General features: G+C 57.6%; 3 protein-coding genes across 6 annotated transcripts in view; 2 read left to right on the top strand and 1 right to left on the bottom strand.

Annotated features, from left to right (window-relative positions):
• Positions 1–5,001, top strand: part of ITGB4 (integrin subunit beta 4) — a 28,856-nt gene extending 23,855 nt beyond the window's left edge. For 3 of the 4 annotated variants that reach the window (XM_039562296.1, XM_039562295.1, XM_039562294.1), the window contains 5 exons: positions 510–698; positions 961–1,116; positions 1,557–1,721; positions 2,144–2,260; positions 2,817–5,001. In XM_039562296.1, the coding sequence (XP_039418230.1) occupies positions 510–698; positions 961–1,116; positions 1,557–1,721; positions 2,144–2,260; positions 2,817–2,947 (758 nt within the window). In that variant the 3' untranslated portion in view covers positions 2,948–5,001. The remainder of the gene's footprint in view (positions 1–509; positions 699–960; positions 1,117–1,556; positions 1,722–2,143; positions 2,261–2,816) is intronic. The other variant, XR_005603340.1, reaches the window with a different exon arrangement.
• Positions 5,002–5,276: 275 nt separating this feature from the next.
• Positions 5,277–9,765, bottom strand: GALK1 (galactokinase 1). Its single transcript, XM_039562311.1, has 8 exons — positions 9,572–9,765; positions 8,547–8,736; positions 8,117–8,236; positions 7,482–7,617; positions 6,897–7,078; positions 6,527–6,677; positions 6,170–6,332; positions 5,277–5,471 (listed from the first exon to the last, which is right to left on the bottom strand). The coding sequence occupies exons 1-8, from the start codon at positions 9,734–9,736 to the stop codon at positions 5,400–5,402; spliced, it is 1,179 nt and encodes a 392-aa protein (XP_039418245.1). The 5' UTR covers positions 9,737–9,765; the 3' UTR covers positions 5,277–5,399.
• Positions 9,766–10,669: 904 nt separating this feature from the next.
• LOC104694384 lies at positions 10,670–17,051 on the top strand. Its single transcript, XM_039562310.1, has 16 exons — positions 10,670–10,773; positions 11,083–11,190; positions 11,274–11,346; positions 11,485–11,641; positions 11,724–11,769; positions 12,610–12,668; positions 12,775–12,810; positions 13,805–13,857; positions 14,128–14,260; positions 14,340–14,536; positions 14,760–14,805; positions 14,906–14,971; positions 15,489–15,548; positions 15,703–15,785; positions 15,943–16,037; positions 16,786–17,051. The coding sequence occupies exons 1-16, from the start codon at positions 10,737–10,739 to the stop codon at positions 16,818–16,820; spliced, it is 1,284 nt and encodes a 427-aa protein (XP_039418244.1). The 5' UTR covers positions 10,670–10,736; the 3' UTR covers positions 16,821–17,051.
• Positions 17,052–17,289: the final 238 nt, after the last annotated feature.

Here is a 17,289-nt window from a genome sequence, read left to right as displayed (position 1 = left end):
CATTCTGGGATTCAGGGTCCTAACTCTGCTTCTTGTGTAGCCTTTTTTTTTTGTGCAGGAAATGTTGCAGCTACCCCACAGCTTTCATTCCCTGTTTCTCTCAGAGGGAGAACAATTCCTGGGGTTGCTTGTAGAATCGTCTCTCCTCCAAAAATACTCCCCTTTGACTGATTCTCTCCATCAGCCCAAGCTTCTTAACCTGAATGTTTTTTCAACACATGGGACTTAGAAGAAGGACTGAAATGAAAATATCTTATTTTTTCATGAATCTCAGGGCAGCGTTAGTGAAAATAGAATTCTTTTGTCTGAAACTCGAGCTTTTCAAGAAGCTTTTTTGGAAAAACCTCTTGTCCTGCGCTACCATTGCTGGTGGCAAGGTGTGATGGGGATGGTTGGGGAGGGCCCCTGGATGGCTTTTGCAGGCAGTTTGTTTGAGACAGAGTTTAGCTGAAAGTTGTGGCTCTGTGTCTGCAACGAGGTGTTGACCTCCTCTTCCCTGTGTGTCCCAGGAGAGGTGCACAGGATCACCATCCCCAACCCCAGCCAGAACTCGGTGGTGGTGGAGGACCTGCTGCCCAACCACTCCTACATCTTCAAGGTGAAGGCGCAGAGCGAGGAGGGCTGGGGCCCCGAGAGGGAGGGAGTCATCACCATCGAGTCCCAGGTGGACCCGCAGAGCCCGCTCAGCCCCGTGCCAGGTGAGGTGGCTGGGGACAGAAGGGTGGCACTGATGTCTCTGCTGCTGTCTACAGTGCTGGCCTGGCTGTTTTCTCTCCTCTAGCCACATCCTGAGCTCTCCTTTCCTTCCTCTCATTTTGGAACAGGACCTTCTTCCCCACACACTCACTTTGCACTCGTCCAGAGAGCTGAGCTCTTCTGGCTCATTCCATAAATGCTATGTGCACATTCCTCTCAGGCTCCCTCTGCTGTGATTCTGACCTGTCCCCGGTGCCCTTGCAGGTACCCCCTTCACCCTGAGCACCCCCTGTGCCCCTGGACCACTGGTTTTCACTGCCCTCAGCCCAGACTCTCTGCACCTCAGCTGGGAGAGACCCCGTGAGCCCAATGGGCCCATCCTGGGCTACAGGATCACCTGTGAGATGCTGCATGGAGGAGGTACGGTATCAGGCTGAGGCAGCCCAGTTCCCTTCTGTAGAGCACAAGATACCTCCAGCTAAGGCAGCAACTTGCTGCATTTTTGCTGGGACCAATAAAAGAGTTGTTTGCTTACATCAGTGCAGACAAAGTGAGGACATGAGGCTGATTCCAGGCCTGGGAGCTGCTGGCTCCTGACACTTTGTGCCATTGCATGGTCTGGTCTATTGTGGGAAGAGGAAGGACCTGTTGAATATTGCAGCCAAAACCCTGTGGAAGTTGGTTGTTGAGGTTCCCTGCTGTAGTGAAATGGAGTTGTCTTAACCCTTAGTAAAAGTGGGTGTAATCCTACAGCCCATGGAGTGTATAAAGCTCAGGGAAAGCCAAGGCAGCAGAGGTGGGGGGAGTGTGTTTGGAGGGACCATCACTCTTGTCTGTCTTCACCACTCTGTGTGGATTAGGGGAGCCCAGGACAATCTATGTCGAAGGAGACAACCTGGAAACCACCCTGACCGTGCCCCACCTGAGTGAGAATGTCCCGTACAAGTTCAAAGTGCAAGCCAACACCACCCAAGGCTTTGGGCCAGAGAGAGAAGGCCTCATCACCATTGAATCTCAGGACAGAGGTACAGTACCATGTCTTTGTGGAGGTGCAAAGAGAAACCTCTCAGAGCAGGCAGCCCAACTCCCACAGTCACTCGCCAGCTCTGGTGGTGACTCCGTGCTCCACGAAAGACATGGAGACAGTGTTTTCCATGAAGGCAGTGCTGTGCCTGGTGAGCACTGTCCCAGTCCTGGTGCACTGAATGAGGGAGCACCTGCCACTGTTTAACTTATGGTGAAACTTCTGCCTGTTTGTACAAATACCTGGAGGCAGCTTCTTACTGCCCAGGTGTGAGTCCTTCCCAGTCCTCTCAGTTCCTCCTGAACCTGGCTCCAATATCAGCAAGGAAAAACTCCTGAGACTGCTGGTGCTCACTGTGCAGGGTTGAGGCGTTGGAAGCTCCTTGTTATTTCTTGACTGATTTGTCCCTTTTCCTTCTCCCAGGTGTTTTCTCCCAGTTTGGAGGACAGCAGTACATGAGAGAAGAAGTTTACAAATTCCCCACTGAATATACCACCAAAACCAGCATCAGCCATTCCTCTCTGGACCCCCACTTCACAGGTAGGGGCTCATTGTTGCTTTGCAACCCTCAGAAAACAAAGGGGAATTCTGCTTGGCCAAAGGTTTGATGCTGCTTTTACCTCAAGTGCCAAAGGCAGGGAAGGAGAGTCCATCAGGTGGGATTTTCCTATACCGTGTCCCCGCTTTGCCCCAGGGACAGTTGCAGTCATTCCCACACGTGCTGCCCAGTCCCAGAGGGAATGCTGAATTCCAGAGTCCTCCAGCACTGTCACTGGGGACCAAATCATAGCTCTTCCTGCAAGGTTTGATCTCTTCAGAGCAGTAAAAACAGAGCAGTGCGACAAACCCTTTATTCACATCAATGTAGTTGTCCCATGCTGTCCCACTTCAGCTCATGGGCTCATGCTGCAACACAGAGAGTTTGGGAGCTTTAGGAGATCCATCCTCTTGACTGACACAGCAAAGCACTGGATCCCTTGGTGTGGAGAGGCCCTTAAATACCACTTTCGATGATGGGAAAACAAACTGCCTGGAATCACGAGGCAGGGCAGACCCTGTTCCCTGTGAGCCCATACTTGGTGCCTTCCCCTTGCAGACGGGATGCTGGTGACCACCCAGCGCGTGGAGAACTCCAGCAGCACTCTCACCCAGGAGTTCGTGAGCCGCACCGTGATGGCCAGCGGGACCCTCACCCAGCAGGTGGAGAGGCAGTTCTACGAGGCCTGAGCCGGGGCAGGCCGAGCACCAGCGGGACTCTTGGGATCAGAGGGCAGGATTTTATGGAATGACCCAAGGGGGCTTCATCCAGGCGGTGCCTGGGCAGCTCCTCCTGTGGGCACAGACCGTCTGTGGCACTCCAGCCTCTGGACTTCTTTGGAGCCCAGCACACTCAGAGCTCTGGCACAGGTGGGTGTGTAAGCTCATCCTTCAGGGCAGAAATGGGGGTGTCTCCATGGCTCCAGCCTCCCCAGGTAAATGGAACAGAATGATTTTTTTCTCAGCTCCTTGGTTTCAAGAGGACCTCAGAAGTCAAAATCCAGATTTATAGAGGGTCACCATTTCCATCTTTGCTCCAGGCTCTCTGGCAACTCGCCTGTCTACTGGAGATGGTTGTTTTGTTCAGTTTGGGTTTTTTAATGAGAGCTGCAAGGTAGGGTTTTGGGGTAACCTGTGCTTTCTTACTGCACCTATTTGTGTCTGTCCTTCGCTGCTGGCATTTGGTACCACGATAGCAAAGAATAACCCTTCGTTTGTGTTGCATTACTTGATGGCCTCTGATGCTTTTTTTTTTTTGCATACAATATTGTACAGTTTTCATAGTATATATATATAAATATATATAAATGTATTTTATTATTTTATAAAAAAATGGAGGTGGATAAGATCTATCCTGAATGTAGAGGTTACACTGGGATTGTGGCTGCTGGGAAACATGAATAATGGCAAGAAATGAGTTAAGGGCTTGATCCAAAGGCCACTTGGACCCTGTGATGAGCTGGTGGGCTCTGCCTTGGACCTTGTTATCCTCCAGCACCAGAGACTCCAGCAGAAGGCTGCAAGGTGCCAGATCCACTCGCTGCAGAGATCTATCAGCTGGAGCACTTGGACACAGAAGGGCTGGGAGCTGCCCAGAGGCGAGGGACGGGGATGGCTCCAGCAGCTGAGATGGGAACTGTGCTGGGATTCCTTACACAGCTGCTGTGGAAAGTGTGAGATTTCAGGGCAGAGGACGTTGGGTATCTTTTAAAAGACTTTTTGCTCGGCAGCAACATCAGCAAACACAAAGGAAGAGCAAGCCTGGGAACAACAGGCACTCCCACCCTCCTGAGCACATCTGAGATCCTTCAGCCCCAGCTTCAGGTCCACTCACACAGGGCTGGGCTGAGACCCTGCTGGGCTTAATTTCCCAGTACTGGGCAGGATCCCTGGAGTCTCCCTGCCTTACAGAGCAGTGCAAGGTTTCCCTGGCGCATTCCAGCCGCATGGGAGCAGGCGAGGAGCCTGCCCAGAGCAGTGGTAGCAGCTTCCAACCAAAGCAGCAGCTGCCTGGGCCCCCTGGCAGCATCACCAGCCTGCTTTGATCTGACAAAGTACCTTAGCTTTTTTTTTTTTTTCCTGGTTTTCTTTTTTTATTGTGTTTTAATTTCTTTTTTCTTTGTTTTCTTTTGGACTCTGAAGAAGAGCTCATCACTGACAGTTCCCTCTCCTCTTCAGGCTTTTTATTTCACTAGGGGGAAGGGTTGTACCTCTTTCAGCCAAAGATGGATGTGGGTGAATCAAGTCCACAGGAGTCTCCACTACTGCAGATGGAGCTGGGTCAGTTTTTAACTTGGTTCAAGGGATCCTTCACCAAACTTGGGGTTTTACTGTGCCTTCAAGAAGCACTTATTTCTCCTGAGCACATGCCAGTGGCCTGAGCCTGCCTCCCTGCCTGCTCCCATGTCGCCTGGGGTTGGAGTTTTCTCTCCTCCTGCACAAGGACTGTGTGCCCCTTTCCCTGAGCTTTGTGGTCCCGGGTACAACACTGAGAACTGCCTATAAAGGGAGTTTCCCAAGCATTTAAACCAAAGATGATCCTGTTCTCTAAGCTCAGAGCATGGCCCATCAGCTGCTCTCCAGGGAGCCAGACCTTCCCCATGCACATGCACTAACCCAGGCCTGTCTTTTTTAATTCCATGTGGTTGTTAGAGCTGGTGCTGCTTCAGCCTTCCCAAGCTGGATCCAGACCGGGTCTTTGATCAGATGACTTCCTCTTGCACTCAATAAATATTTTCTCTATATTCTGCCTCTTTGTTTGTTTGTTTGAAGCAAATTTTAAGTAATCCCTCCCCCCCTCACTATCCTCCATCTGCAGCAGCTGCAGGGCAGGTGCCAGAGGAAGATTCCCAAGTAGGAACTTTTGCCAAGTGTCAGTGCCTGCTGCTGCTCCTCCACTGCCATCCCCTCCTGTGACTGCAGCCCTGGTAACAGCTCCTTCCACCAGTGCAAACTGCATTTAAACCAGTATCCTCTGAGGAACAGGCCCCAGTGATTTTGGCTCACATGGGCACAGAACAACCGTGCAAATGTTTTGCGTTTATTAGGCAAATACTGCAGATGGACGAACTGATCCCCTTGGGAAAGCCTCTGGGAGGGAGGCAATGCCAGCCCAAGGTTCCCAGGTGAGGTGGTCACTCCTCTACAGGGGCAGAGCCTTTGCCCCTCCCGAGGGCTTGGTGAGGTAGAAGGTGGCTGTGCCACTGTATTTCTCCTGAAAAACAAGAGGAGCAGTTGAGGCTGGGAAGTGCCGGAGCTGGGGAGAAAGGTCCTGCTGGTCAGTTCCATGCTCACTCTACCTCCTCCCTTCACTGGACTGGAAGTCCTGGTCATGTTCCCTCTCTCCCACCTTTGGCAGAGGCCAAAGTCCTTTTGGTCTCTCCCCATTTCAGGCCTTCTTCTGCCCCTTCTTTCCCCACCCTCAGCTATTTACAGGGTGCACCATGATCTCATAGAGCAGCAAAATGATGCTCTGCCTTGTTCACAGGCCCCATGTCCTGATACCCCCATTCTGCTGGCATTTCCAGCTACCTGTGCATGCCAAGGTGCTGATTTAGGGAATGCTGGTGATGGCACTGAGATCATTCCTGGGCTGTAACTGCCAGTGTTCAGCTCAGCAGTGCCCAAGCTCAGCTCAGACCAATTTTCTGTAGATGGATTTGGCCTTCCTGAAGCTCCCCCAGCACCTTTTCAACTCCCTTTCTCGATGGAGTGAGGTCCTGGGGCAGGGCCCTGTGACTGGCACAGGTGTTGAACTGACTGCAGGAGCTTAGTGGCATCAACAGACTCAGGGCTACCCCTGGATGGGCCCCCCCCAGCCCCAAATAGCTCAGGAGTGACACTTCAACAGTGTCCCTGTGCTGTGCCCCTCGGGATCTTTCAGTCAATCTCCTGGTGCTTTTCTCCACATACCTGGATGTGCTGCTGGGCTCTCTCTGCAGCCCCAGCTTCCAGCAGTGTCACCGTGCAGCCTCCGAAGCCTCCCCCAGTCATCCTGCTGCCATAAACCCCATCGACTTCCAGGGCTGCTGCCACCAGCTCGTCCAGCTCCGGGCAGCTCACCTCATAGTCATCCCTGGAAAGAGGAGACCCGTGCTCGGCCCTCTCCTGCACCCTGGGCACAACCACTGCACCACGGACAGCTGGAACTCGTGTCCTGGTGCAGCCACTGCCATGGCAGCGATGCCGGATCCACAAATCCTGGCCCAGCTCTGCTTGGAAGTGCAGGTACACGTGAGGAAGGCTGTGAGCATCCTTGCTCATCCTCACCTGAGGGAGTTGTGGCTCTCCACCATCAGCCTCCCGAACATGCTGTAGTCCCTGTGCTGCAGTGCCTGTGCTGCCTGTGCTGTCCGTGCTATCTCACCGATGACGTGCCTGGCCCGCCGGAACACCTCGTCCCCCAGCCGGCTCCTAGCCTCTGCAGAGACATTTGTGTCCCTGCAGCAAAACCCCCCCAGCCTGCAGGATGCTGCTGGGGTGCATCCTGCAACCATCCTGTGCCAAAGCCTCTCTGCATGCAGCACGCTCCCATCACGGGCTGTGTGCCCACCCGCCTGCCCCAGGCCTCAGCCCACGGAGCACCAAGACCTTGACGCCCCAAGATGGTGACCAGAGATGAGGGAGGGACTGTCCCCACCTTCCAGCTCGGCCAGGGTGGCATCCCTCAGGCTGGCCTTGCCAAGAGCCGCTGCTGCCTGCTCGCACTGCCGCCGGCGCGTGGGGTACTCGCTGCCCGTCAGCGTGTGCCGCACGTTGGAGTTGGTGATGAGCACGGCCAGGCTGGCATCGCTCAGCGGGACAAGGACGGTCTCCAGGGACCTGCAGGGAGCGCTCAGCCGTGTGCCCGTCCCCCCTGCCCGCCCCGGCCCTCCCTCGGACACCTGAGTGAGGCTACGTGGCAGGCAGATCCTGAACTAAAGAGGCAAAGTCCAGGTGGTTTAGGATTTCACTCCAGTGTTTCACTCCCTCCCAATTATTAGTTCCATAATAGACCCTAACGACCGCGGGAAAGACAGCCCAGGCAAGCAGCAGAAAGGTTGCAGGAGGAGGAATCAAGACAAGGGGGAATTAAATGCAGGCTGCTCCGTCCCCATGATGAGGTTTTGGGCTGGGTTCAAGGGTTAACCCCTCCCTGCTCTTAGTTCATATGCACAGGGCCAGCTCATGCCCAGCTGCCCAAGGAGGTGGGCACAGCACAGGGAGCTCAGCGCTCGACCCTGACCTGCAGTCGATGAGCAGCGCGTGGCCTTCCCTGCCCATCACGGATATGAACTGGTCCATGATCCCGCAGGGCATCCCAGCAAACGTGTGCTCTGCTTTCTGGCACGCCAGCGCCTTGGCTACCAAATCCCCGTCATCTGTGCCACAGCAGACACACAGGTTAGCAGCTCCAGGATCTTGGTCCCTTGCCTGGGAGCAGGGGGAGCAAACATGGAGATAAAGGGTTGTTTTCCCATGGAATGAGGTTTTGCAGCTGCAGGTGCTTGCTCCTGCATCACTGCATGGCATCCATGCCAGCCTGGGCCCCCAGATCCAGCTGGATGTGATAACTGACACCAGTGTTTTGGGTCTCTTGATTTTTGGGGGCATTAGGGTAGCGAGAGAATGCTCCCAAGGGAACTTCTTCTCATCCCCCTGGCCAGCCCCAGGAGTGGTCCATGGATTTTAGAGGTCTGGGCAGGTCAGGCTGAATGACCTGGAAGAGCCACACAGCCAGGACAGTGCCAGCTGGGGAATTGTTACCCACTCACAGCAGCATTTTCCCAAGGGCTGTTGGGATCTAACTAAGTGCACCCCACTCATCCCAGCTCCCACGTGGAAATAGATGCCAGGGCCCAGGAGTGGCTGCTGCCTTACCAGGGCAGAGCTGCTGGAGGAAGGTGTACGTAGCCACTTCCAGAGCGGCCGAGCTGGAGAGACCCCCGCCCAGGGGGATGTCACTGGCTATGACGGCGCTGAAGCCCGGCACGGGACCAGCTGCGGGAAGAGAAGGGAGGAGGGGCCGTGAGCCCCTGCAGGGCTGCGTGTGCCGCACAGCTCACGGGGAATGACACAAGGCGCCCCTGTCCAACATTTCAGAACACAGGCTAACCCACAGCAGAGCAGGACCCGGCAGCCCCCCAAGCACAGGGACCTTTGGAGCTGAGACGGACTTTGCTGGAGCCTGGTCCCGGCGGAGCTGCAGGATTGCACCGGCACTGGGAGAGCCCCTGGAGCGCTCCCAAAGCCGGGTCTGAACACCAGTCCCGAGCAAGGGGGCTCTGACCGCCCCTCAGCCCGGCCTTACCCCGGTAGTGCTGGATGACTCCCTTGACGTAGTTGGCCCAGCGAGGCAGCCCCGGGCTCAGGGAGCTGCCGGGACGGGGAGCCGGGAACTGCACCCTGAGGGGCTCGTCCGCCTCCGCCGAGGTGGTGACGATGGAGATGGTCCCGTCCTGCGTGGGGGATCCCACCAGCACCGTCCCCAGCTGCAGGGCCTGGGGGTGGGGAAAGTGGGCTCAGACCCCGCGGCATCCCTTGGAGCATCCCCACGGGAGGCAGGGGACAGCTACGGCTGCTTCAGCCCACAGATGGAGCACTCGAGTGTTCTCTTTAACACCCCAGAGCCTCCACTGCACGCTCAGCTTGGCACAGAATTAAACTTCCTGGCTATTTATTGACACCCAGGGTCAGTCTTCCCACTGACTGTTGTGCCTGACCCCCCCAGCTCGGTGCCAGGTGCTGCTGGTTGGGCTCCGAGGGCGTGGTAACCACGTCAAGGATAGGAGAGGCTTCAGGAAGTTTTCTTGCCTGCCAGGGAATTCAGCTGACCTGCTCCCACGCTCCTCGGCCTCACAGTAATTAGCTGTAGGTTTGATTTAGGACTGAGTGGGGACTTCCCCGCTGAGCCAAAGGAGCTCGGAAGGAGCAGGAAGCTCCTGCTGTTCTGAACCATCTCTGCCACCAAAACACCGCTCTCTGGGAACGGGAAGTTGTTTGACGGGGTTGTAGAAAAAAGGCTTCAGCCTCTCGGAGAGGTGGTTGGGAAGGGAATCAATCCCCCGTGAAGCGAGTGAGGAGGTGGTCTGCAGGGGGGGGCTGCAGCAGGTCTTGCTCTGAACCCCATGGTCCTGGGCAGGGGATCCCGCGGGAAGAATGGTGAAAGCGGGGTCCCGGAGGATCCCTCAAGCTCCTGGGTGGGTTATCCTGGAGGGGACATCCTGGGACGGGGGTGGGAAGGCGGTGGTGGAGGACCCCCAGCGGCTGCCAGGAGGACCCGGAAGGGTGACACGGCGAGAGCCCGGGGCTGGGGCGGCGGAGCGCGGCCCTTACCATGGGCAGCACGAAGCCGCCGTTGTAGTCGGTGTGCTCTCCGATGAGGTTGACCCGGCCAGGGGCCCACGCCGCCAGCACCGCCGCACCCCCGAAAGCCGCTTCGTGCGCCCGGCGAGCGGCCGCCAGCAGCGGGGACGAACCGGGATCCAGCGGCTCCGCCATGGCCGAGCTGCACCGCCCCCGGGCGCCCCGCACCGCCCCCGGGCGCCCCGCACCGCCCCCGGGCACCCCGCACCGCCCCGGGCGCCCCGCACCGCCCCCGGGCGCCCCGCACCTCCCCCGGGCGCCCCGCACCGCCCCGGGCGCCCCGCACCGCCCCAGAGCCACGCACCGCCCCCGAGCGCCCCGCACCGCCCCCGATCGCCCCGCACCGCCCCGGGCACCCCGCACCGCCCCAGAGCCACGCACCGCCCCCGATCGCCCCGCACCGCCCCGGGCGCCCCGCACCGCCCCCGATCGCCCCGCACCGCCCCGAGCGCCCCGCACCGCCCCGGGAGCGCCCCGCACCTTCCCCGAGCGCCCCGCACCGCCTCCGATCGCCCCGCACCGCCCCCGGGCACCCCGCACCGCCCCCGAGCCCTGCACCGCCCCGGGCACCCCGCACCGCCCCCGGGACCCGCACAGCCTCCGAGCACCCCGCACAGCCCCGAGCCCCGCACCGCCCCCGGGAGCTCCGCACCTTCCCCGAGCCCCGCACCGCTCCTTCCCACGGTCCTCGGAATAGCTGTTCGTGTGTGGCCATCCCTGCGGACAGGGCGAGTGCTCGCCCACACACCCTCCATGTGTACCTACGGCGGGGCCGGCACCGAGGCTTTATAACACGTAAATACATATCCCAAAGCCTGTCCTCATACACGTAGAGATAAATCTGTGTCTTCTCTGCACGTGTGTCTCATATACGCGGGTTTTGCCGATACAATGCATGGAATTGATGTATCTGTACAGATCAATATGTGTATGTGTCACTGTGTTACACCTATATACCTCGGTGGCCGTGCTTTCAGCTTAAGTACACGTACACCTGTGTGTGTGTGTGAGGTTTCCCCCGCCCGTGGGGCCGGACTGCTCCGCTCCTGGGGCGGGGCTCGTTCCCCATTCCCGATTCCCGGTTCCCGTCCAGCCGCCGCCGCGGGACCGCCTGGCCCTAGGGGACAACGAGCCCATGGCCAGGAAGGAGCCGCTGCTGAGCGCCCTTAAAGGTGAGCGTGGGGCCCCGGCACCTGTGCGAGCTTCTTCCAGCAGCGCTCGGCCGCGCACCGGTACCGGTCTGACCGGACCGACGGCGGGGCCGTGCCGGGGCTCCCCGCGCCAGCCCCGCCGCCCGACCTTGGCTTCGAGGAAGTTTAGCCGAGTTCCTGCCCAGCGCAGCGGCGGCAGCCGGGGAGGGGAGGGTCGTGCCGGGCTGTCGGACCCCCCCGCGGGGCCGTGCAGAGCTGTCCCCTGGGTGCCCCCTCCCCTTTCCCCGGCTGGGCACCCACGGGTGCCGCCGCTCTCTCTCCTCCCCGCAGGAGGGGTGCTGCGGCTGCGGGAGGGCAGCGGGCCCTGCACGGACACCTCGCCGCACCTCGTGTCCCTCTGCCAGCTGCTGGAGAGCATCCTGCGCAAGGGGCTCCGACGTGAGTGACCCTTCGTGCCCGGGCGGGGGTGGCAGCGTCCCCAGGCCCGTGGCGAGGGGTCTCGCACTCCGTTTCTCCCGCAGAACCGGCCTGGGGCTTCCGGAGACGGGACTACTGGCACTGGCTGGAGCAGCTTCCCACGGGGACCAGCGGCCGGTGAGAGTCCCCGAGCCAGACCGGGGTGAAAACCTGAGCTGTGGCGGCGTCTGTCGCGACATGCTGATCCCACAGACCCCAGGTGCAGGGAGGACGCTCCCGTGTGCTGCCAAAGCTGCTTTCCCTCTCCCCAAACAGGCCGACCCCTCTCTCCATCAGCATCCGGAGAGCCGGGGGCTGCGAGCGGACGCGGACGGCGCAGGGCCGGGGGCGGTACTTTCTGCGCTTGGCCCTGCAAGGGAAGGTGCTGGCGGTGGCCGTGAGGCAGCTGGCACAGACCCCCCGACTCCTGGAGGTGCGGCACGCGGGGGAGCTGCTACCCACGGGCGGTGGGCTGCGAAACGGCGGCTAATCTGTGCCGTTTCACTGTGTTTCAGTTTTATGATCCTGGGAGCTCCATCCTCGGCAGTGAAGATCTCCGGGGTAAGATGGTGGCTCGCCCGAGCCTGTGTTATGGCACTGCACTGCTGCAGGGGAGGGGGATGAGTCCACTTTGATTTTTCTAATCCAAACTTAGCGCTGGAAACTAAATACGTTGCTGCAGTGATGGGGGGGAAAAAAAGGTGTAAATATTTAGACAGTATTTGAATCCATCTAAGATAGGCTTTAATGGCATGGGATAGAGAAATTCTTTCTGAAGTATCCTCCATGTTATTGCTTTGTACCAAGGATTCTGGCTTAAGCAGACCCCGTCTGGCTTTGAGGGGAGGCCATGTCAGATGGGCCTGGGCTGAGGGGTGGCACAGGGGGTTTAAATGGCTGCATTGCCTTGACAGGCTGCAGCACTCCATCCATCCACAGCCGTGCTCTTTGGGGGGCCAGGCCAGGGAGGAAGCCTTTAATCTTTTGATTATGATAAATAACCCCATGCTAAACCTGTACATCAATGGTTTATAAATCACCCGCGCTGCTGGTGCATGAGCAGATTGCAGACCCGGCAGTGTGACCACAAGGCTTGTGCAGGAGAGCCTGGGCATCTTTGCTGTGCTTCTAAGGGGAGAAACAGAGTCAGTAGCATTTGCTGCAAGCCTTGGTCTGAATTCAGGGGAAAAAAGGTACCAAGCTGCACTTGTGCCAGCAGCAGGAGCCTGGGATGAGCCTCCAGCAGCAGCCTGGATGCTGGGGTGGTCTCAAGGCCTCACTCCCAGGACTCATTAGTTACACTGAAAATGGCTTTATTCTGTCCTCTGCCGTGTCCCTGTGAGGCGGTGGCTGCCAGGAACCCGGTGGTGACACTGCCTCTCCATCCCCATCCCTCTGCAGAGCCCTTCCTCTCGCTGCTGCTGGTGCTGACAGAGATAGAGTTCTCCCTGGACGTGCAGGTGCAGTGGTGAATCAGTGGGGTGATGTCCAGCACAGGGCTGCCAATGTGGGGCCCTGGCCCCTTCCTCGCCAGGACTGATGGCGCCGACACTCCTTTGTTTGCAGAACTGCAGCTTCTTGGACGAGAGCTGGCTGCTGCCGGTAAGAACCCATGGCTCCCGGGAGCCATCCTTCCGCCACCGGGCCCTCCCTGAAAAGTCCAATGAGGAAGATAAGGAATGGTTTGGTGGGGAGGGATTGCCACGCACCCCAGGGTGAATTGGCTCAGGTTCACCAGGATGAGCAGACCTGCCTCTGCTATCAAGGCTGGATCCTGCTGAGTGCCTGCGCTATCACCAGGAGCAGATCCCAGCATTCCTGGGAGTAAAACCAAGCACGAGAAGTACCCAGGCCTACATTGCTGATATAAGTGAAGTTTTCCCGTGCTCCCTTCCCTGATTTCTTGCCAAAAAAATCCCCATTTCCCTGGGCTGACACAGATTACACATCAGTTGGTTTCATTCTTGGTTTGCTCAGTTAAACATCAGTGTGTTATTGAGAACAGCGGGGACGCCTTCATGTCTTTTAACGATGAAGAGCATCCCTCCACCGCCTTTTAAACCGAAAAGAATCCCCAAAAAGCTCCAGGCAGCTTTGGGGCTGGTCAAGGCATGCACTGAGCCATGGTGCTGCTGCAGAGCCTGGGATCCCGCTGGCTTTGGGGCATTTCTGACAGCCAGTGCCTCCGGCCGAGCTGGCCGTGTCTCGGGTCCCTGGCTAATGCGATGTGACAGTAAGTGCTGCTGCAAACAGCAGCGACTTTGGGGAGGGGCAGCTGCATCCCCCGGCTGCGTGGGGACATGTGGGGTGAGGCAGGAGGGCTTTTCAATGAGTTAAGGGTTTGCTGTTGCTTTGCTATCCCATCCATAGAGCAGCTTTGTCCCTTCAGGGTCTGGGCACAGCCAAATCCCGAGAGAGGACAGAGACAAGCAGCCACTGATGGTCCTGGCTCAGCCTGGGGCACTGGGGACTGGTCTCTCCCTGGGTTCCCAAAGCCCTGGTTTGGCATCAATGCCAGAAATGATCCAGGGCATGGGGTCCTTTGGGTGTCCCATGGCCACTGGCAAGGCTACTGTCACCAGCCACTCTCTTTCAGGTGTGCTGTACTTACGAGACAGTCCCGTGCCGAGCACTGGGGATGGTGCTCAGGTAGGAACCCTTGATCCTCCTCTCCACTCTCCAGAGGGATCTGGTCATCACAGCACTGAAAATGCCCCAAAAAGGGTAATAAATACCCTGTTGAGAGCATTGGGGCTGTCTTGGGTGCTTTTCTCCCCATCAGCTCAGCCTTGCCAGCATCTGCTGTCTGTGAGGTGTCTTTTCCCTGCATTCCATGTATGGGTGAAATGTCATGCATGGTACAAAAGGGGAGCCAGGCAGGGTCCCTGGCACTGAGCTGAGGCTCAGCTGCACCCCCAGGTACGTGGACGGCCGAGTCTTTGTCACCAAGGTGCTCCCCGAGAGCCAGGCGGAGGTGGACGAGGTGGTGCTGGCCGGTGACATCCTCGACGAGATCAACGGCTGCTCACTGAGATACGCCTGCCCCGGGCAGGTGAGTGGGGACAGAGGGCTGGGGAGTCCCCCCCGTTCTGCCCCCCTGCTCCCCTCTGCTCCCCCCTCCCTCCCTCCAGGCTGGGGCCATGCTGCAGAGGCTGAAGGGACAGCCGCTCTCCTTCCGCCTGCTCCGGTGGCGGTGGCACGACGGGGCCGTCTTTGAGCCATTGCTGCCCTACCTGAAGGCCCTGAAGGAGAAGGAGCCCCACTTCCAGCTCCAGCACAGCCCCCGGCACCGGGGTGAGGGGGAGCCGCAGCAGCTGCAGGGGGGCAGGTGGGTCTGTGCCATGGGGAGCCCCCAGGCTGGGCTGAGAGTCCTGGCACTGGGGTAGCCCCGTGCCCGCACTATCCCTGATCTCTGCTCAAGGCTGTGGGGCCAAAGCTGCCCCCATGGCCTGGAGGTGAGGAGGGAGCTGGGAGCATCTTCCCCTGCAAAGAGCAGCAGGAGGGATGTGTGGGGTCCTTCTCCTGATGCCCCCGAGCCCTTTTCTCCCCAGGTTGCTCTACAACCTGCAGTACCTGGGCCAGACCAGCGTTGGGACGGTGAGGCTGTGGGGCAGAGACCTGCCATGGGGTGAATCGTCTCTTCTGCAGTTCTTTTCATGTGTCCAAGGGTTATTCCCTCCTTCCCATTCCATTTCAGTTTGGTGGCAAAGAGGTGCTGGAGGGGGCCATCCCTGCCGTGCTGGAGAGGGACTTGGCAGCGCTGGTGAGCGCCGGGGCTGGGGACATCCTGGGAAGGGCTCTGTGAGAGAATGCAGGGAAACAGGGTCTCTGCCATGGATATTTTTTCCTGCCAGCTCCAGGTTCACTTAGCTTGGCTGAGTATTTGCCGCCCCATCACCCCTGTGGGGTTTTTTTCAGGTCAGAAGCATCTCTGCAGCCAGGATGGGAAAGGGCATTAAGGAAAAAAAAAAAAAGCAACCACATGCAGGAAAGCACTTGGAAAACTCTGGGAAGTCTGAGTCTGGTTCTGGGGCTGCTTTAGGGCTCAGGTCACTGTTGTTTGAGCCTTTGGGGGGTTGTTTGTGAAAAGATTATAAAGTGTGGAAGCATTTTAATGGGGAAAGTGGGGAAAAAAGGGCAGCACAGAGGAAACTTGAAAAAGCTGAGGTTGACTGTGCTTCATCACCTCTGCATTTGGATAATCTCTGGCGAGCGTCTGATTAAAAACAGAGCTCAGGGCTGTGCTGATTGGGGCTTCTTCCCCCTCATCCCCCCTGCAGGAGGTTTTATTTGATGTGAAGGAGGCAGAAGTCCTTGTGCAGGAGAAGGCTTCTTCCAAGGTGAGTGACATCCAAGGTCGGGGTGGCTCCCAAGGATGCTGGGAATCTGGTGGAGCGCAGCTGGAGGGGTCCTGGGGACAGTATAAACCAGGAATGGGGCCGACAGGGACTGACCACAGCCCCAAACAGTGGCCCCTTCCTGTTCCCTGTGCAGCTCCTGTGCCGCCATCCCTACCCCTCCATCTCCTGCGTGGGACGCTGCACGTGGAGCCCCAGGATCTTCGCTTTCTGTGTGGTGTGAGTGCTGCCTGTGGGCCCTGGGATGGGGATAGAGGGATGTGGGTCTGGGAAAATAAACAAAAGGGGTCCAGAGCAGCTGCAGGGTCCCTGGTGCGGTTGAAGGCAGGGCTGGGCTCGGAGCTCTGCTGGATAATGGACGTGTTTCCATTTTTAGCTCTTCCCCCGAGAGCCCTGACGGGAGCACATTCGACTGCCTGGTGTTTGCATCCAGTTCTGAGCAAGAATGCGAGGAAATCATCGGGAGAATCGGTAAGGGAAGGGCTTGTGGGTTCAGCTACCTTCAGTCACACTCTGGAATATCAGGAATTCTGTTCTGGTCCAGCACATGCAGGATCTGACTTAATTCCTTTTGTTGAGGTTACTAAGATGGAGAGATACTTAGATATTTTTCTGGTGTGGGGTTTTTTTTAAGGACCACTAGACAATGATTTTATTTTAAGAAACAGCTTCTAGGCATACCCAGATGCTTCATTGTTTCCAGTAAGGACTTGGAAGAAATACTGTTTTCAAGGGATGCTATTTTAAACATAATTTTCTTGCAGGAGCTGAGGCTGCTACTGCAGCTCAGCACCAAAGCAAGCATTCACAAATCCTAGTACTTGGAATGTTTTATTTTCAATTGGCCTAAATGCAAGCTGGACTGCTGAGGATCCTCAGATTTCCCATAGGGACATTCCGGCCAGGCAGTGTCCCTGGAAAGAACTGCCCAGATGATTGGCCTGAGATCACTGAGCCTCACCTAAAGTTTGAGGTGGTGCTTAACTTTGCCTCTGTGGACTTAATTACTTTCTATCAAAGAGATCTTTTTCACTACAGCTTTAGCAAGGAGAAGAGGAAAACGCTTGGTTAAAACCTATCATTTCAGAACAGGATTTCTGCAGGGTACTGCTGTGAGCCAAGGGCTGGGTTTGCTCTGGGTGCACTTGGAGCAGGGTAGGACAGGGAGAGGAGGAGGAGGCTGTGTAAGAACGAGGGTAAGGAGGGCCTGTTCCTCCAGCTGCAGGATTTAAGCACACGGAGTGGTTTGTCTGAGGGAGAAGCGCCTGATGAGCCACCACGGCCCCAGCAGCAGCTGAGGGATGCAGGCCCTGGCTCCCAGGGCACGAGCTGGGAAGGTTTTCATGCCCTTCCCCACCATCCTGGGGGAGATCATGGACAGCCAGTCCCGATTGACCCGAGCCTGGTCAGAACTGCTGCTGCTCTTTCCCCAGAGCAGCACAGCACTTTCACTGCAATAAATCAAGCCAGGCTGGCTCAACCACGTCCCTGTGCTGCTTTCTGTGACAACTCCAGCCTTACTCGTGGAGCCTGTTCTGGCAGGGCTGAGCAGCCTTGCCCTCCAATTTCAGCGTTAATTACCCGTGGTTCAGGCGCGGTCTGAGCACTTCCCCTCCACCACAGCCCAGCAGGCCCTGAGGAACCCAGACCTGCCTTAGCCAAGCCCAAAGCAAAGGTTGGAATATAATCCCACTCCATCCAAAAAAGCCAGGGTGGGAAATGA

Source organism: Corvus cornix, chromosome 18, assembly GCF_000738735.6.
Source record: "Corvus cornix cornix isolate S_Up_H32 chromosome 18, ASM73873v5, whole genome shotgun sequence".
Classification (NCBI taxonomy): domain Eukaryota; kingdom Metazoa; phylum Chordata; class Aves; order Passeriformes; family Corvidae; genus Corvus; species Corvus cornix.
The sequence above is the reverse complement of the archived record's forward strand: the minus strand, read 5'-3'. Positions and strand labels throughout refer to the sequence as shown.